General features: G+C 38.2%; 1 protein-coding gene across 2 annotated transcripts in view; it reads right to left on the bottom strand.

Annotated features, from left to right (window-relative positions):
* The window catches only part of PPP4R2 (protein phosphatase 4 regulatory subunit 2), a 33,047-nt gene that overhangs the window by 17,848 nt on the left and 744 nt on the right, over positions 1–14,455 (bottom strand). The window contains exons 1-2 of one of the 2 annotated variants that reach the window (XM_082321976.1): positions 14,180–14,247; positions 13,431–13,577 (exon numbers count right to left, since the gene is read on the bottom strand). In XM_082321976.1, coding sequence (XP_082178102.1) covers positions 13,431–13,504 — 74 coding nt within the window. In that variant the 5' untranslated portion in view covers positions 13,505–13,577; positions 14,180–14,247. Of the gene's footprint in view, positions 1–13,430; positions 13,578–14,179; positions 14,262–14,455 lie in introns of those variants that run through there. The other variant, XM_082321975.1, reaches the window with a different exon arrangement.

Below are 14,455 nucleotides of genomic sequence, written 5' to 3'. Positions count from 1 at the left end.
AGAATTACTAAGTGAAGCCAAGAAAGTTAAGCCCTATGAAGAAAGACAAAGGAGTGTAAGGAAGCTCTACAGACAGAACAGTACAACAATAACGTACTTATTCACTGAAAGTTGATGAGGCAGCAAAAATATCTCCATTGCACAGGGAAGAAAGAATTAAAAAAGATTAATTTAGACAAGGGACATAACCTAGCATTACCAGAGCAGAGACAAGGAAGAACACTATCCTAAATAACTTTATTCTCTAATAAAAGCAAACTATTTCACACCTGTACTTGAACTACATGATTTTGTGTTGGGACTAATCCATTACTACAGATCAATCAAAGTTTGCCAAGTAACATCGACCAAGTTCAGAAATCCACCAATTCTATTTGATAAACAGCACTCTTCAACAAGGGACAGAGGTCACCTTACACAGAAAGCAGTTCAAGTAATCTGATGCTATGCTTCGATTTAAAAGAAGAATTACTAGCACGAAGTTGCTTGCAAGGTACAATTGCTTCTCTACTGACATGATTTGCACAGAATTCATCTTTTTCAAAGATGCACTTTTGCATGTTTTGCATTTTACATGGAAATAATCTAATCTTATCACTCCCAGAGTGCAAAGACTTCCCCCATTCCCTTATCTCCTGCTTACTCAAAATGTTTGTATGAAAATGTACTGATGAAACTGAGAAAGCAGCCTTCTCCCTTACTGCACTGGTTATTGTGAAAGAGGAGAACCCTCTGTCAATAGCTTGCACTGTGGAGATATTTTTTTTTGTATGTCAGAATTAAGTGATTTTTTTTCTTCCAACCATCAGACAAGTTTTTATATTTGATTCTTTTACCACTTGGTATATTCACTTTGGGAAACTTAAAATTTCAACAAAAAGAGCAAAAAGCCAGAAATGTCTAACAAAGTTGTTTGGGCAAGATTTGACAAACATTAAAAAACAAGTAACATAAGTAAGAGTGAAAGGCCACTTAAGAACCTGAAACGAAAAGGGAAGTCTTGCAATCTGGAAAAATCACAGAAAAACATTAACTTTCAGAGAACTAGAACAAGGAAAGGAGACAAAGTTGTAATTGCAATATCCCTATCTCCTTCATACAAACACAGTGCTTTCCCTAGTGTTTTTAAGAAAAACTATCCATGTTGAACAAGCAATATAGTTCTTTCTTGTGTATTTAGTACTACACTGGAAGGCTTTGCTACAACACAGTGATGCCCAACATTACTACATGACTTGAACATCAAGCGTAGATTGGACGGCAAGTCTCCGCAAGTGCAGAAGACAACTAGGGTAAGTCACCCATCTCCCTTTTTAGCAACTGTATTATAATGTCAGACATAACACTACAGTAGTACACATGGCTTACACACCTTAGACAAACTACACAGGATTTTAAGTTTCAAACTTCAATAAGACCCATGGAAGGTAAGCAGGACAAAACCTAAAATTAACTGAAGAACATGAGGAAGAATTCAGAGTGCCCAAAATAAGGCTACCTCCCGAAATGAAGGTACTGCAATTATTTCATAAATCTTTCTGGAATTGCCTCACAGATTACAGGTTTAATTAAGAAAAACATTATATTGAAGGGATGTTAAGCTTCTAGAGACCTAGCTATGTACTTAAAACATTAAGAATCCCAGGAGTCCTGGTGGGATGTCTGTCTTCAGATTTCACAGTGTTTAAGTGCATTACAAAATTACTTGGTTTAAATTTTAAGAGGATGCCATCTGTTTTGGAGAGATGCTATATACCACAAAGAACATAAAATGAGAAGGAAAACAAAGTAGATCTACTACTGATTCTGTTCATTGAACAGGCCATAAAAGAACCATCAGAACTTAGTAAAAGAAGGGAGCACTTCCCTCTCCACCCCTCTCCTACTATTAGCTCTCTGACAAGCAGAAATAAAAAAGTACCAAATAGGATATTTAGGATGCAAACACTTCATGTTCTGCTAAACTGATTTTAAGGCAAAGTCCCCAGAACACAGAAGGAAAGAACCAGAGGACAATCTCAGAGGGATTCACTTAAAATGTAACAAGAGGTATGAGTCACATATTAGCTTCCCCCCCAATTACTGCTGACTTAGATTGCACTTCCACAGAGACTTGCTAGTAGGAAACAGGTGTTTTTAAGTGAAATAACTTGCCAACTTTAATAACTCTTTCTTGTCTTTTGTGCCTTACTCTAGAGCTCATAGAAGATGAAGATATACTCTAAGACACAGTAATTTCCCCAGGCTGTCAGAAGCAAAATTAAAGTCTCATCCAAAACAAGTTAATTCCTTTCTATTACAGTCTATCAATGGGATCTCCAAAACTATTTGAAAAGTCAAAAGGCACATAAAATTAAGTGCACTCAGCGATCACATATCCGATTCAAACCTGTGTGCAAGGTGGCAACCTTTCCAGTGTGCTTTTCCACAGCCTCGATGCAAGATGTATCCGAACAAGAATATTGTTGACTAGATGGAATATTCCACTTGTCAAACCAAAGGCCCATCTCTGCCAGCAGAGAGCACAGAACTTATCCCCAGGCATGAAGCCCCAGGGTGGTTCCCTTGCCCCAGGCTGCGGAAAGGGCAGCACCTGGGAGTCAGTGGCAGGAGCCTGCCCAGGACTGACAGCCCCACTCCCTGGCACCGCACAGCAACAGGAGCAGGCATCAGAGATCCTCTCCAGCAGAGTCAGCAGCTAAAGCTGTGCAGAGGAATGGATGGATCGCAGTCCCCTGGGGGAAAGGAGACTGAGGCCACTCTTCCTCTCGCTCATCTCCTTCCTCGGTTATCTCTGTTCTTCAGGATGGAAAGACAGCAGCTAGAGCCTACTCCTATTATTTTGTTGCTGTTGCTTTGTTTTAATCTTTACCTTACTTAGCACATCCTAATTTCAGATCTATTGATTGGGTATAAACAAGAACACCTGGAAGTAAACAGTTACATAGAACAGGGTGCACAAGCTAAAAATCTTGTTAGAACTGCCTGTGAAAGACAATCCGCAGCATTTTCATACAAAAAAAAAAAAACCAAAAAACACCCTCTGTTGCCATTTGACATTTTAGTTTTTGTACAGGAATTACTATTTCACTATTTATTACATAAATAACAAAGACTGCTTCTTAATGAGGAGTGCTCAATGGCAGAGAAATGGCTTTCCATTTTTTCAGAAAATACCTCCAAAAAATTCTGGGGTAGAAAGCTGGCAACACTGAACTCCCATTAACGGGGAGATGAACTATGCTGTAGTTCAGCAGCGATTTCATCACAGTGCAGAGAAGGAGGGCGCTGCCCCACCACGTCCTTAACCTTATACCTGGTCGACACCAAAAGGGGCAAGCCTACTCTGCTGCTCCCACGCATTCCTGTGATCCCACACACAGGGAGGTGAAGCAGATCACAAATATAACCACAAAATTAATGCTACAGATAAGGAATAATAAGATGTGTGATGTGACTAGTAGAGAGCAGAGCTATTCCTTTAAGCAGCTGCACCCACGTACCAGATAAAAGAACGTACCTTACTTAATTCCACTCTTGCTTCAAATATTCACTGAATTTTAATTTTTTTTCTACTTCCCATGCTTTACTTTAATACTTTTTTGATGCAATTAATTTTAGTGTTATCATTTTGCACACTGTTGCTATTTTCACCATCCACACAGTGCAGATTAACACAGGAAATTCAAACACTGACAATAGATTTACACAGTAAAATCCCCCATGCATCACTGCAGACTAGTTTCTTAAATGCTTCTGGCAAGCAGACAAACCCTTCAACCCAACATTAAATTAAAACCATGAGCAAGTGCTAGATTCTTTATCGGTGTTTCTGAATGAGCAATGAATTTTAAACTTTAGGTGATACAGCACGGTGAATTTACTGGAACACTGCTTTGCTGTAAACGGTATAATCCTGTTAGGAAAACATGCTGGCAAGCACTCTTCCTGGGGGAGCATCCTGTTCACTTTCACCTCATAAGTCATGTAAAATTAAAACACTCTCACATTTTATCTTTAGTAGGATTTGACCTCATGTTACCTTTCACTTTGATTAAAAATACATTGAAGAGCTCAGAAGAGGAAAAACTGGTATTTCCCACAAGCACAGAAGGTATTTTTCTATTTTCACTTGCTCATTGTTGCCAGCCTGAATTAAGTCTTTGCTCTCCTTCTTGTGAGCATGACGAGCTCATTCCAGAGCCACGGAAACTGCAATACATCAGAACTACATCTGCTTCGGTAGTATGAGCGTTCACCTCTCTACTACTTGCAAATTACTACTGCTATTGCCAGGAACAACAAAGATTAAGACTTAGTTACGGAAACAGACAGCTGATGAAGACATTAGAGTAGTATCTGTAATCATCAAGGGACTAATTCTGATCTCTGCTGATAAATATTTAGCAGACTCCAACAGAATACAGCTGTTCCACAGAATAGAAAAAATCTGAACTAGGGCTTCAGAATTTTTCAAGAAAGTACAAGATTACAACAGATTCTTCATTCAAGAATTAAATTCCTTATAGCAGAGTGGAAAGCAATACACACAAAGTAACTGAAAGCCTTCAAAACTTCCACAAACCACCAGCAGTGGCTTATCCATAAAGACAAAAGTAAAAGTAGATGGCATTTTCATTAAATTTCCCTCTTCCACTTGAAAATTTACTTGAAGTTACCTTTGGCTGATAAGAATAAACTGGTGTATTTTCTGAACTATTCCACTTATTGCGCTCCTGCACTGTGTACCAATATGTAAATTCTTACCTTACTCTGATTTCTTATTCTTCATATAATTTAATTTATGCTGATATTCAAATAACATTTCTTATAAATCTCAAGTGTTATTACAAGTAGAATGATCACCCCAGATACTGACTTTCCTATAAAGTGCACACCACCTACAAAGGTCTCCAAGTCTGACAGACTTTTAGATAAGCATCAGATAACAGCTAAGTCTTACCATCTGAGCAATATCAACTATACTTAATTTATTTATAATTTAGTTACCTTTTTTTCCTGTTATGCAGAAAAATCACTAGTTCAGGGAACCACACTAAACTTATGCCACAATATATGTAGACCTAGCATCTTCCTGCTGTCACGTATTTTACAGGATATTTGCCCCAACAGATTTTATTTCTCTAGTTCTGGATGCTTTTTTTACCAATATTCTGTGTAATTATTACACTTACCTTTGTAAAAAATGGAGTTAGCACCCTTTGAACTACATTATCTTAAAATCATTTGAGTTTTATGTACTTCTTAATCTGATTGATGATCTTCTAAATAATGTTTCCTGCATAACTTAATTATAAAACACACAGAATTGGTCAGAACTCTCAGTAATCACTCTGTGTACAGCAACTGTTTTCTCAGCCCACATTTGCCTTATTTCTGTAGAATGCATCTTCAAGACAGGGATGAGATTACTACACATTCCTGCAACACTTAATGCAAGACTTCGATCCAGTTATTACTACAACAAACTATACTAGGAATAATTAATTCAGAGAGGCATGTGACCATATTCTTGAAATTTCATTTTAAATCTTTAAACATCAATTAAAGGATGTTCACAAGCACCTTAGAACTGGAAACAATATCACTTAAGCAACTAGCACAAAAAGTTCGGGGGGAGGGAAATGTATCTGACTTCTCTCACAAGTTACAATCACACAAGCCCTAAGAACATTTATATTCTTCTGCTCTACCAAAGATAACTGTAGCTGCATTTGAATAGCGCTAGCCAAACAGATTGTCAATAGCAGATTGGCATTATCTGTGTCAAAATACCTCCCCAAACCCACTTACATGGTCCAGATCTACCTTTAACATGATTGGACATTTTGTTGAAATTTAGACAACCATATTTATTTCAACTCTTAACAACTCTGTGGATCATTCTTAGCTTTTACTTATTTCCATTTCAGATAAAGTTTGACTGAACAGATTAATGTCACTAAGGCATGTTTCAAGAGTGATGCTGTGCACTGTGTAATAGAGATTCTGCAGGAATTCCATAGCACAATTCAGAGCGCATCCCTCTCAATAGATATTGCACAGAAAAATAATCCTCCAGGCAAAGGCGCAATATAATTCTATAGTACTCTGGAGCTGATGCAGGCAGAATACAGAAACATTAAACAGACGACACTTTCTCAATAAACCTGTATAGCAGAAGCCCAGGAGTCAAAATTTAAGAAAAGTATTATGCAATAAGTGAAGCATATTTAAAAGTCTTCCTGAACTTGCAGCAAGTTAAAGTTACTATCTCTATAGGAGTTACCTGTAGAAAAAAAATCACTCAGTAATATAAAATTAATGTTTAGATAATTGCATATATCACCTCTTCCAGACACAAACTAAATTCCACATATCTACTAATACAGGACACTGAAGCCATTCCAGGTATCACCAGCTTGCACAGAAAAACCAAATAAACAACAGAAATGCTTTAACTCATCTGGTAAGCGTAGCTATCATTGTTAAGTGACCAGCGCGTAAAGATCCACACGGTACCTCAGAAGAGCCGTAGACCACACTGAGATACTACTATCAAATCTTTACTATATTGAGCAATAAAGCTGGGAAACCAGATTAAGGAAAATGCACCCTTTGCAACTACTTCTGGATCTGAATTTACTTTGCATTGTATTCCTATGCTTGCCAGTTCATGCATTGTCCCACAAAAACACAGGCTTCACTCAGGTCTGAAAGCAGTACTACCAGGACCAGGTAAATTGAACTTCTATTACTAATTCCTTCCAAAACTGGAAACAAAAGCCACCCAATTGGCTTCTACACAGGGCAGTTCAGCTGACACACACTAAGCTTGGGCTGACAAGGTGTACCCTACCTCAATGACCTAATACACAGGCATTAGGTGTTTCTGCATCATCACATTCTTACCACTTCTGAGCAAAGCCTCATCCGCTGCAGCCATCATGGAAATCTTGTAACCATCTTCAAGTAGTATTATTTCCAAAACTGAGACCTGCCAGACACCAACTTTTGTGGTAAAACAGCATCAGTCTGGTTTATCCACAAACCTGATAACCAACCACCTCTCAAGATGACCAGACTGCTTTGTATCCTCCCTTGTGCATGCACCATTGCCTTGTTCCTTCCCCCCAACATGTGCATGAAACTTCCCAAAATCTGCAGACAGGAAGAGGGAGCAAGGCTCATCGATTGCAAGGTCAAAACAGAAGAACATCCTGCTACGGTAAAGTGTAATATGGAGTGGAACAATACCCAGACGTCTGGGAAAGCACTTCAAATGAAATAGTAATGAGCAAGGCCACCATGGAACAGGAGACTTAAGGCCCACTGGAAAAGACAGAGGTAACACCGAGGTAGCCGCTACAGCTATGAAGAAACATTACTAAGAGGTAAAAGTAAGAACTGATAGAAATTCTGAGGATGAGAACAAATCCAATTAAGCAATGCAGGAGAACTGAGCTTGAAGAGTAGAAGGATGCCAACAGAATACTACTAAAGGTGATCATCAGAAGCACACGCAACTGTCTTAACTGCTACAGAATAAATGGTGGGGTGGTTTTCTGTGCAAAGCAACACTGAACTGTTTGCAAAAAGACTAGCAGGGAGTATGCTGATAAGAACAGACTGTATAAAGCAACAGGGAAGAAAGATGTACTTACAAATGAAAGTCTGCATGCGCATACAGTTACATTTGCGGTTGAAATAGTCTGATTACACTGAAAAGTTAGCATTGTTATAAGGAGCTTGCCTTTTGTCTTTCCTTACATGTGTACTCTATAGAGAGACTAAAGTTTATTAGGATCAGTTCATCATGCACATTTTATACTGGTAGTTAAAGTCTGACCTTTGTACTGTAAACCCCACTCCCAACAGATACGAAGTGGCAGCATTTAAAATACAACACTACGAAGCGTGCATTTCCTAAGGAGCAAGTGATTTCATCTATCACAACTGATTCCTCTGAAGTACTAAAACTGCACATTTGACACACAGATAATTTTTTATAATATAGGTAAAAGAGCCAGGAAGCTAAACTATCTTTGACAAAGATAAATCAGCAGGCTTTTCAACTGAGATTCCTGTCCTTTGGAGGCATCAGTGGATTATGAGACAGAAAAAACAGTGTCAGTGGAATGGGAATTAGTGGGGAACAATTCCAGCCACTTAGTGGAAGGGAGTTAGTGAGGAATAATAGCAGGAAACAATGCAAGGAAGTTTACTCACATCTCTTGCTTTACTGAGAACATGGAAATCGAAGAGACCTGTACTAACAAAGGCACGCAGACTTCTTTCAGAAAATATTATCCTGTTTATTATGGCAGGAACACGAGAAGTGTTTTGTTTCATTTTAAAAAAAAAAAATTATAAGGAATTACATTCCCCCAATAGTACTAAAGATTTCCAGGTAACGACTTGCCTCCAAATCAGAACAAAATTTTCAAACTAGTCAAAAAATACTCGCATACCTCTGTCAAGCAACAAAACTGCTAGTTGAATAAAGTCAGAGAACATACGTTATAGAAAAAAGCAGACAAATTTAAGCATGTGAAATAAGCTAAAGGACGTATGGCTACAAAAATCTACGTATTTGTAACATAAGAAAGGAAATTACTACACAAGAGTTCAGAATACATCATTAAAACACTAAAGCTGAGAACAGGAACTTATACATTTTCATTACTACCGTATCTCCACTCACATCTTTTCTACAGCTGACAAACTATTTCACTGCTGTAACAAAATAATATAAAAGCTAAACTGATCCAAAAAAGTGTTCCAAAAATGTAGTAAGAAAAAAAATGTTCACTGCTACACAGGGTACATGAAACAGTATCAGAGGGTCAAAAAATATTTTTTGCCATTACCTTTGATAGAACTACGGTTATGTAACTTACATTTATGGTTATATGATTTACCAAAAGCAAATCGTCCCTGATCTACCTGACCAACTCTGTCAGTAAGGGAAGACCAGCAGACACTGTTAACTCAGCTTTGGCAAAACATACAGCACGGTCTCCCACAGCATCTTTGTAGGCAAGATGGATAGCTACAGACTCTGTGGACCATCAGAGTAGTGGTTGTGGTCAATGGGGTCCAAAGTCTAACTGCAACTAGTTACAAATGCTGTTGCTCAGTCAATACCGGGGCCAGTACCTGCGCTGGTAGACGGGAAGCTGAACGTCTGTCAGCTTGGCCTTGCTGTGACAAGGGCTGCCCGCACACTGAGTCACATTAGCGATATCAGAGGAAGTGATTATACCCCTCTACCTGGCAGTTACAAGTCCATAACCGCAATACTATGTCCAGTTTGGGGTCACGCAATGCAAAAGAGAGCAGAAAGAGTGAGATGAGCGAAGGCCACTAAAATGGTTGACAGAGCTGCAGCACACGACCTAGGCAGCAAGCTAAGGCAGCGTGTCTTCTGGAAAACAGGTGGCTATGGTGGAGGAATCTAACTGCTGTCTGTCACCACTGAAGGGGTAACTGTGTACAGGCAAGAGGTGCACAAATGAGGGGTAAGAGGCAGGGGTCCCAGGTTGCTCCAAGGGAAACATTTTTCCCCGTGCACATGGTTAAGCAGTGAAACAGGGAGCCAAACAGAGGCTATGGAACTGCCACCAGTGGAGATTTTCAGAAGAGGTGCACAAAGCCCTAAGCAACATAAACTAACTTTGGAATTAGCTCCCCCAGAGTACAGGGTCTGACTGGATGACCTCCACAGGTCCCTTCCAGCTTACTTTATTCTATGATGATACTATAGATGTTCATATTTGCTCTACAATCACATGTATTAAACTTGACTCAAGAAACTTTGCAGAAAAACATATGTTGGTCCTCAAGGAAACTAGCAAAGAGACAACTTCTGTCTTCAGGCTTAGATGAGGTGCAAATTAGTATTTCAGATCTTCCAGGGAAATTCTGAGGAAAGAATTTGACTACACAAAGAAATAAAACCAGAATGTATTTTAATGGCTGTTTATACTGCATTCAGGGCAAGAACTGGTATAAATGCATTACATCCTGGCCAGGCTGGTGTTCTCTTCTTAATTCTAGAACTATTTTACAGTTAATCACTTCTGCCTATATACTGTATTTCTCCAGATTTTGGTACTTCACTACTTATTTCTGGATTCCTTCACTGTCAGTAAGCATCTGTATTATACTTTCCATTACAGTAAGCCATTAAAACTGTGCTTTATAGGTTGCCTGCCCAGGACAGGAGTGGGGGAAACACAGAGAAAATTAACACAAAATTTTTGATTGCTTTTGTTTTCTAAGTTTTATTTTCAACTTTAGAACCAAAAGAAAACTCTAGTTTTCCATTCCAGTCCAACAAAATTGGATTTTCTTGGTGAAGTACCTAAATAAATGGTTTAGAAACATTTTTGCTATTGAAGGGGTAGAGAGATTTTAAATCCAAGAGAATTTCCTGAGAGGTAAGAGAAAACATATTTTAAATACAAAACACAAGATCACAATTGATAAGTGATCTTCATATCCATTCTTCAAGAATTCTTCACAAGAACAAAAAAAAATTTCACTTCTAGAATTGTAGTGCTACGACTTTTGTACTACCTCTTAAAGCCATTTCTACTTCAGAAAAAAATAGGTAAGTGGATTTCTTATGCAAAAGAACAAGCATACAAACACACCCTGTTTTTAAAGAAGTCTTTCAGATACAGTGAAGTATTAAGACTAACAAATTTCCTATCTCTTTGCTTTACTCAGTTCTGCAAGTCACGCTGATCTTTTACAAACTAGAGAAAAGGAGGTTATAATGATCTTCCCTGACTATACTTGGTCTCACTAAGGAAATTCCATGTTAGCATCTTAGTAAAAAGCCAAGTCAATTAAGGAGTACATCACTCCTCTGAAAAGAAAAAAAAACTCCTAAGACTGAACACAAGATTAAAAAAAGGTTGAACCATAAACTTTATACTTCACCTAAGGCTAAGTCTTACCACAGCAACCATTAAGAAACAAAAATATTTCAAAGTAGCCAAGCAATCAAGCTTTTGCTTCTGTTCACTTATAATAAAGGCAGTTTAGACTGGCTTTTGTAAATGCAGGCCATTATCTCGCGAACAATTACGTGAATGGTTAACTTGCACAAGAAGATAGCTTAAACTTCAAATAGATGAAGTTAACACACATGATTACATGATCAGGCATTTACTGCAAAGTACTGATAACACAACTAAGTTTACACTGATAATGTAACCAAATTTAGCAACATTTTTATTCCAGACCTTCCTTGTAAATGAAAAAGACTCTTAATTACAATAAAGACATACTCTGAAGAGCCTTATCATAGTTGCAGTGCTGGCTTATACAACTCTCACTCTTTGTTCCTCCCCTGCACCACCTCCTCAGTTGCGCTGGGGTTTGACGTACCAGTTAACATGGACAAAACAAGCTGGATCAATGAACTGAACCTTGTTAAAAAACAGTACTGCCAAAAAGAAAGTTATTTACAACTGCATGCAGTTTCCTGCTCTAGGTTACCATGCAGCTACATAAACAGTAGAACAAGCACAAATGGAACAGTGACACAAGGGCTGCATTAGCCAAGACTGCTGCCAAGAGAAATACTAGTAAAATTACAGCCTAACCTAAACCTGCATCTACCTGTTCGTAACTCACTCAGATGAATAAGCACAGTGAAACAAATGGGGGCAGGGAGGTACCCGATGGCCTTACATCAGCCCATGCTTTCAGTCTGTTAAACAAGCTATGTATGTCATGATCATGCTCTGATGAGAACCTTAAAAGTCATTTTAATTTACTTCATTAGCACCCTTTCAAACCAAGTTTACCAATTGTTTACAAGATCTGCTGCAACTATGTCCAGAAGAGGTATGCGGTGTAGGGGGTGAGAACACTTTACATTTAACCCAGGATGTAGCCTGCAGTATATCATCTAAAACTTAGTATTCATCATAAAGTTAAAAAGCTGAGAGAACCCCCATGAACACTATATAACCCTCCTAGAAACAACAGTAACTCAAAGTAAAAATACTTCGCATTTCACTTGTCCTCATTTGCCTTGGTCCTCACTTACATGGGTACTTTTTGTTTGTTACTTTAGGAACAGGCTGTGACTGAATAAGACCCATTGTTTTTCAATAAATAAGTCTGCAAACCATTTCTGTAATTACCCCTGACTTAATGATCTTTTTTTTTTCCTCCAAACAACTCTGAACTTCATAAAAATCCTAATAAATGTCACTACAAACTATTATTTTAGATTTCATCTTCTCATTCCAAGGCAATCTATTTATTACTGGCTTAGATGTCTATTAAATGAAGTTGCTTTCGCATATCTGGAAATGAAGAATATTTAGCTCATTTTGAATTAACATGGTTTTGGTAGGTTTGTGTATTCAGGAACACTTTTACAGTGGTCAAGCTGTACTAGCTTAAAAATACATTAAGTTGTTATAACACATATTACCAATCTTTACGTGAATGTTTACCATGAGATTTTAATTTTTACTCATTTTTTCCTGATACTTTGATACATAAAACATCAGTGAAAACAGAAGCATAATAGATGAAGAAATAAAGACTTTGGTAGATAATGAGAAGCAAATTAAACATTATGGAACAGTAGTTCCATGTCTGTCTCCAAATTATATTAGATACTTCTGATGTTCACATCCAACACTTTTTAATGCAACTGAAAGGTTCAAGAATGCTGCTGAAAAAAACTACAGACCTGAAAAAAAGCCAAAGAAAACCCTGGAAACACAGAAGGCCAAGGTCTGCATTAAGTTCTAAATGACAGATACCAGTTCAGGTTTAAGCAATAGTCTGTAACATTCAAATAATAATTAAAAAAACTACATTTCCCAAATGGAAATAAAATCAGGAGTTTATTCGTTCTCCAAGTTTCACTCAGGGAAGAATTTTCCCAAGAACTTGCCCCTGTGCAATCACTTTTTAAAATTTCTTTGGTATATAAGTAATAGTGGCAGAAACAATAAAAACAGCCTGAAGAAATATTTCAAAACAGGAAAAATATTTTCAACGTATTATACAGACAAAACACACCACAGTAAGCCCATACTAAAATAAGTACTAGAGCAAAATATTAAGCATTACAGCTGTATACTTCTGCTGAGCCAAAGCCTTCTATTCAAAGAGCAAAGTACATTTCAGAACTTGTTTTTCTTTCAAAACCATTAATTCAAGCAGTACTAGCAAGCTACAAAAAAAAAAAAAAAGAAACTACCCAAACCTACAAACCTCTTGCAAGTTAGAGGGATACTAGAAACCCAAACAAAGCCCCTGCAATCACTGGTTGCTAACAAAACACTGGTAAAAGCACATATCTCTTGCTGAAGCCTGTAGCCTGGCACTAGGCCTCAAAAACAAGGAGACAGCCTGGGAGCCAGAAAGTGAGCAACTCTATGGCAACGCACCCAGGGAAGCCTTTCCCCTTCCTGCCAAATAGTGATCCCGCAAGGAAGTCACCCAGCGCAGCACCAGCGCTCATCCCCGCCAAGGAGCGCGTAACACGGCTCCTTCCAGCTACACCACACCTCCGGACGGGAATCCGCGAGGGTCACCTGTGAAAGAAAGTCCAGGAAAAGTGAAACTCTGGGGCCGGCTGAAAAACGAGCGACTACGGAAGTTCAGAGCAGCTAGATAGTTCCCATACGTCTCCCCTGCAGAACGCACCTACCGATTCTCCCCTCTTCATCAAAAGCATTTAGACGCAATCATCACTCAGCACGGTATACAAAGCCTAGAAAGAAATAATCTAAACCACTCATATCTTTAGGTAAATAATACTATTAGATACTGCATACAACAGATATTACAACAGCATACGAGAGACATTACAAGAGCGAGCTAAACTTTCCCTTTAAAAAAACTGAATGTCACATAAAATGTAGAAAAAGCAACAGGTTTACTGTATTGAGCAGGATCAATAAGACCTGACAGATACCTCTGAGCAAAGCCTATACAAAAAGTCTCCCTGTTAGATAAAACTAACTACGGGCAAACAAGACTAATCCATCCAAAATTAAATGGGAACTAAGGCAAGCTTATTTAGCTCACGGAGGCAATCTACAGACAAAAAGAGAATCCAGGTACCATCTCACTGACTTAAAACGCAGAAGTGTTATAAGCTACAACTGAAGATCACCAGAAAAGTCACACTTACATAGTCTCTCCAGTCTTAGCAACATGACAAAGAAACTGATCCAGTATTGGACACACTTCCTTCTTTCCTCTCTTCTCAAAATCTGTTGGTATGAGAATGACACAAAAAGAATGGTAAAAGAAGATAGGACAGAATAAAAATTCATAGCAATTAGCGATTTATTTGCTTTAACGATCGGTAGAGGTCCCACAAAAATATTTTCATGCTTTCACAATGCTTTAGTTGTTCCCAAGAGCTCCACCAGCTTCCCAGCCCTGTAAAACACTTAATATTTTC

The sequence above is a fragment of the Platalea leucorodia genome, assembly GCF_965183815.1.
Source record: "Platalea leucorodia genome assembly, chromosome: 9".
Taxonomy (NCBI): domain Eukaryota; kingdom Metazoa; phylum Chordata; class Aves; order Pelecaniformes; family Threskiornithidae; genus Platalea; species Platalea leucorodia.
The sequence above is the reverse complement of the archived record's forward strand: the minus strand, read 5'-3'. Positions and strand labels throughout refer to the sequence as shown.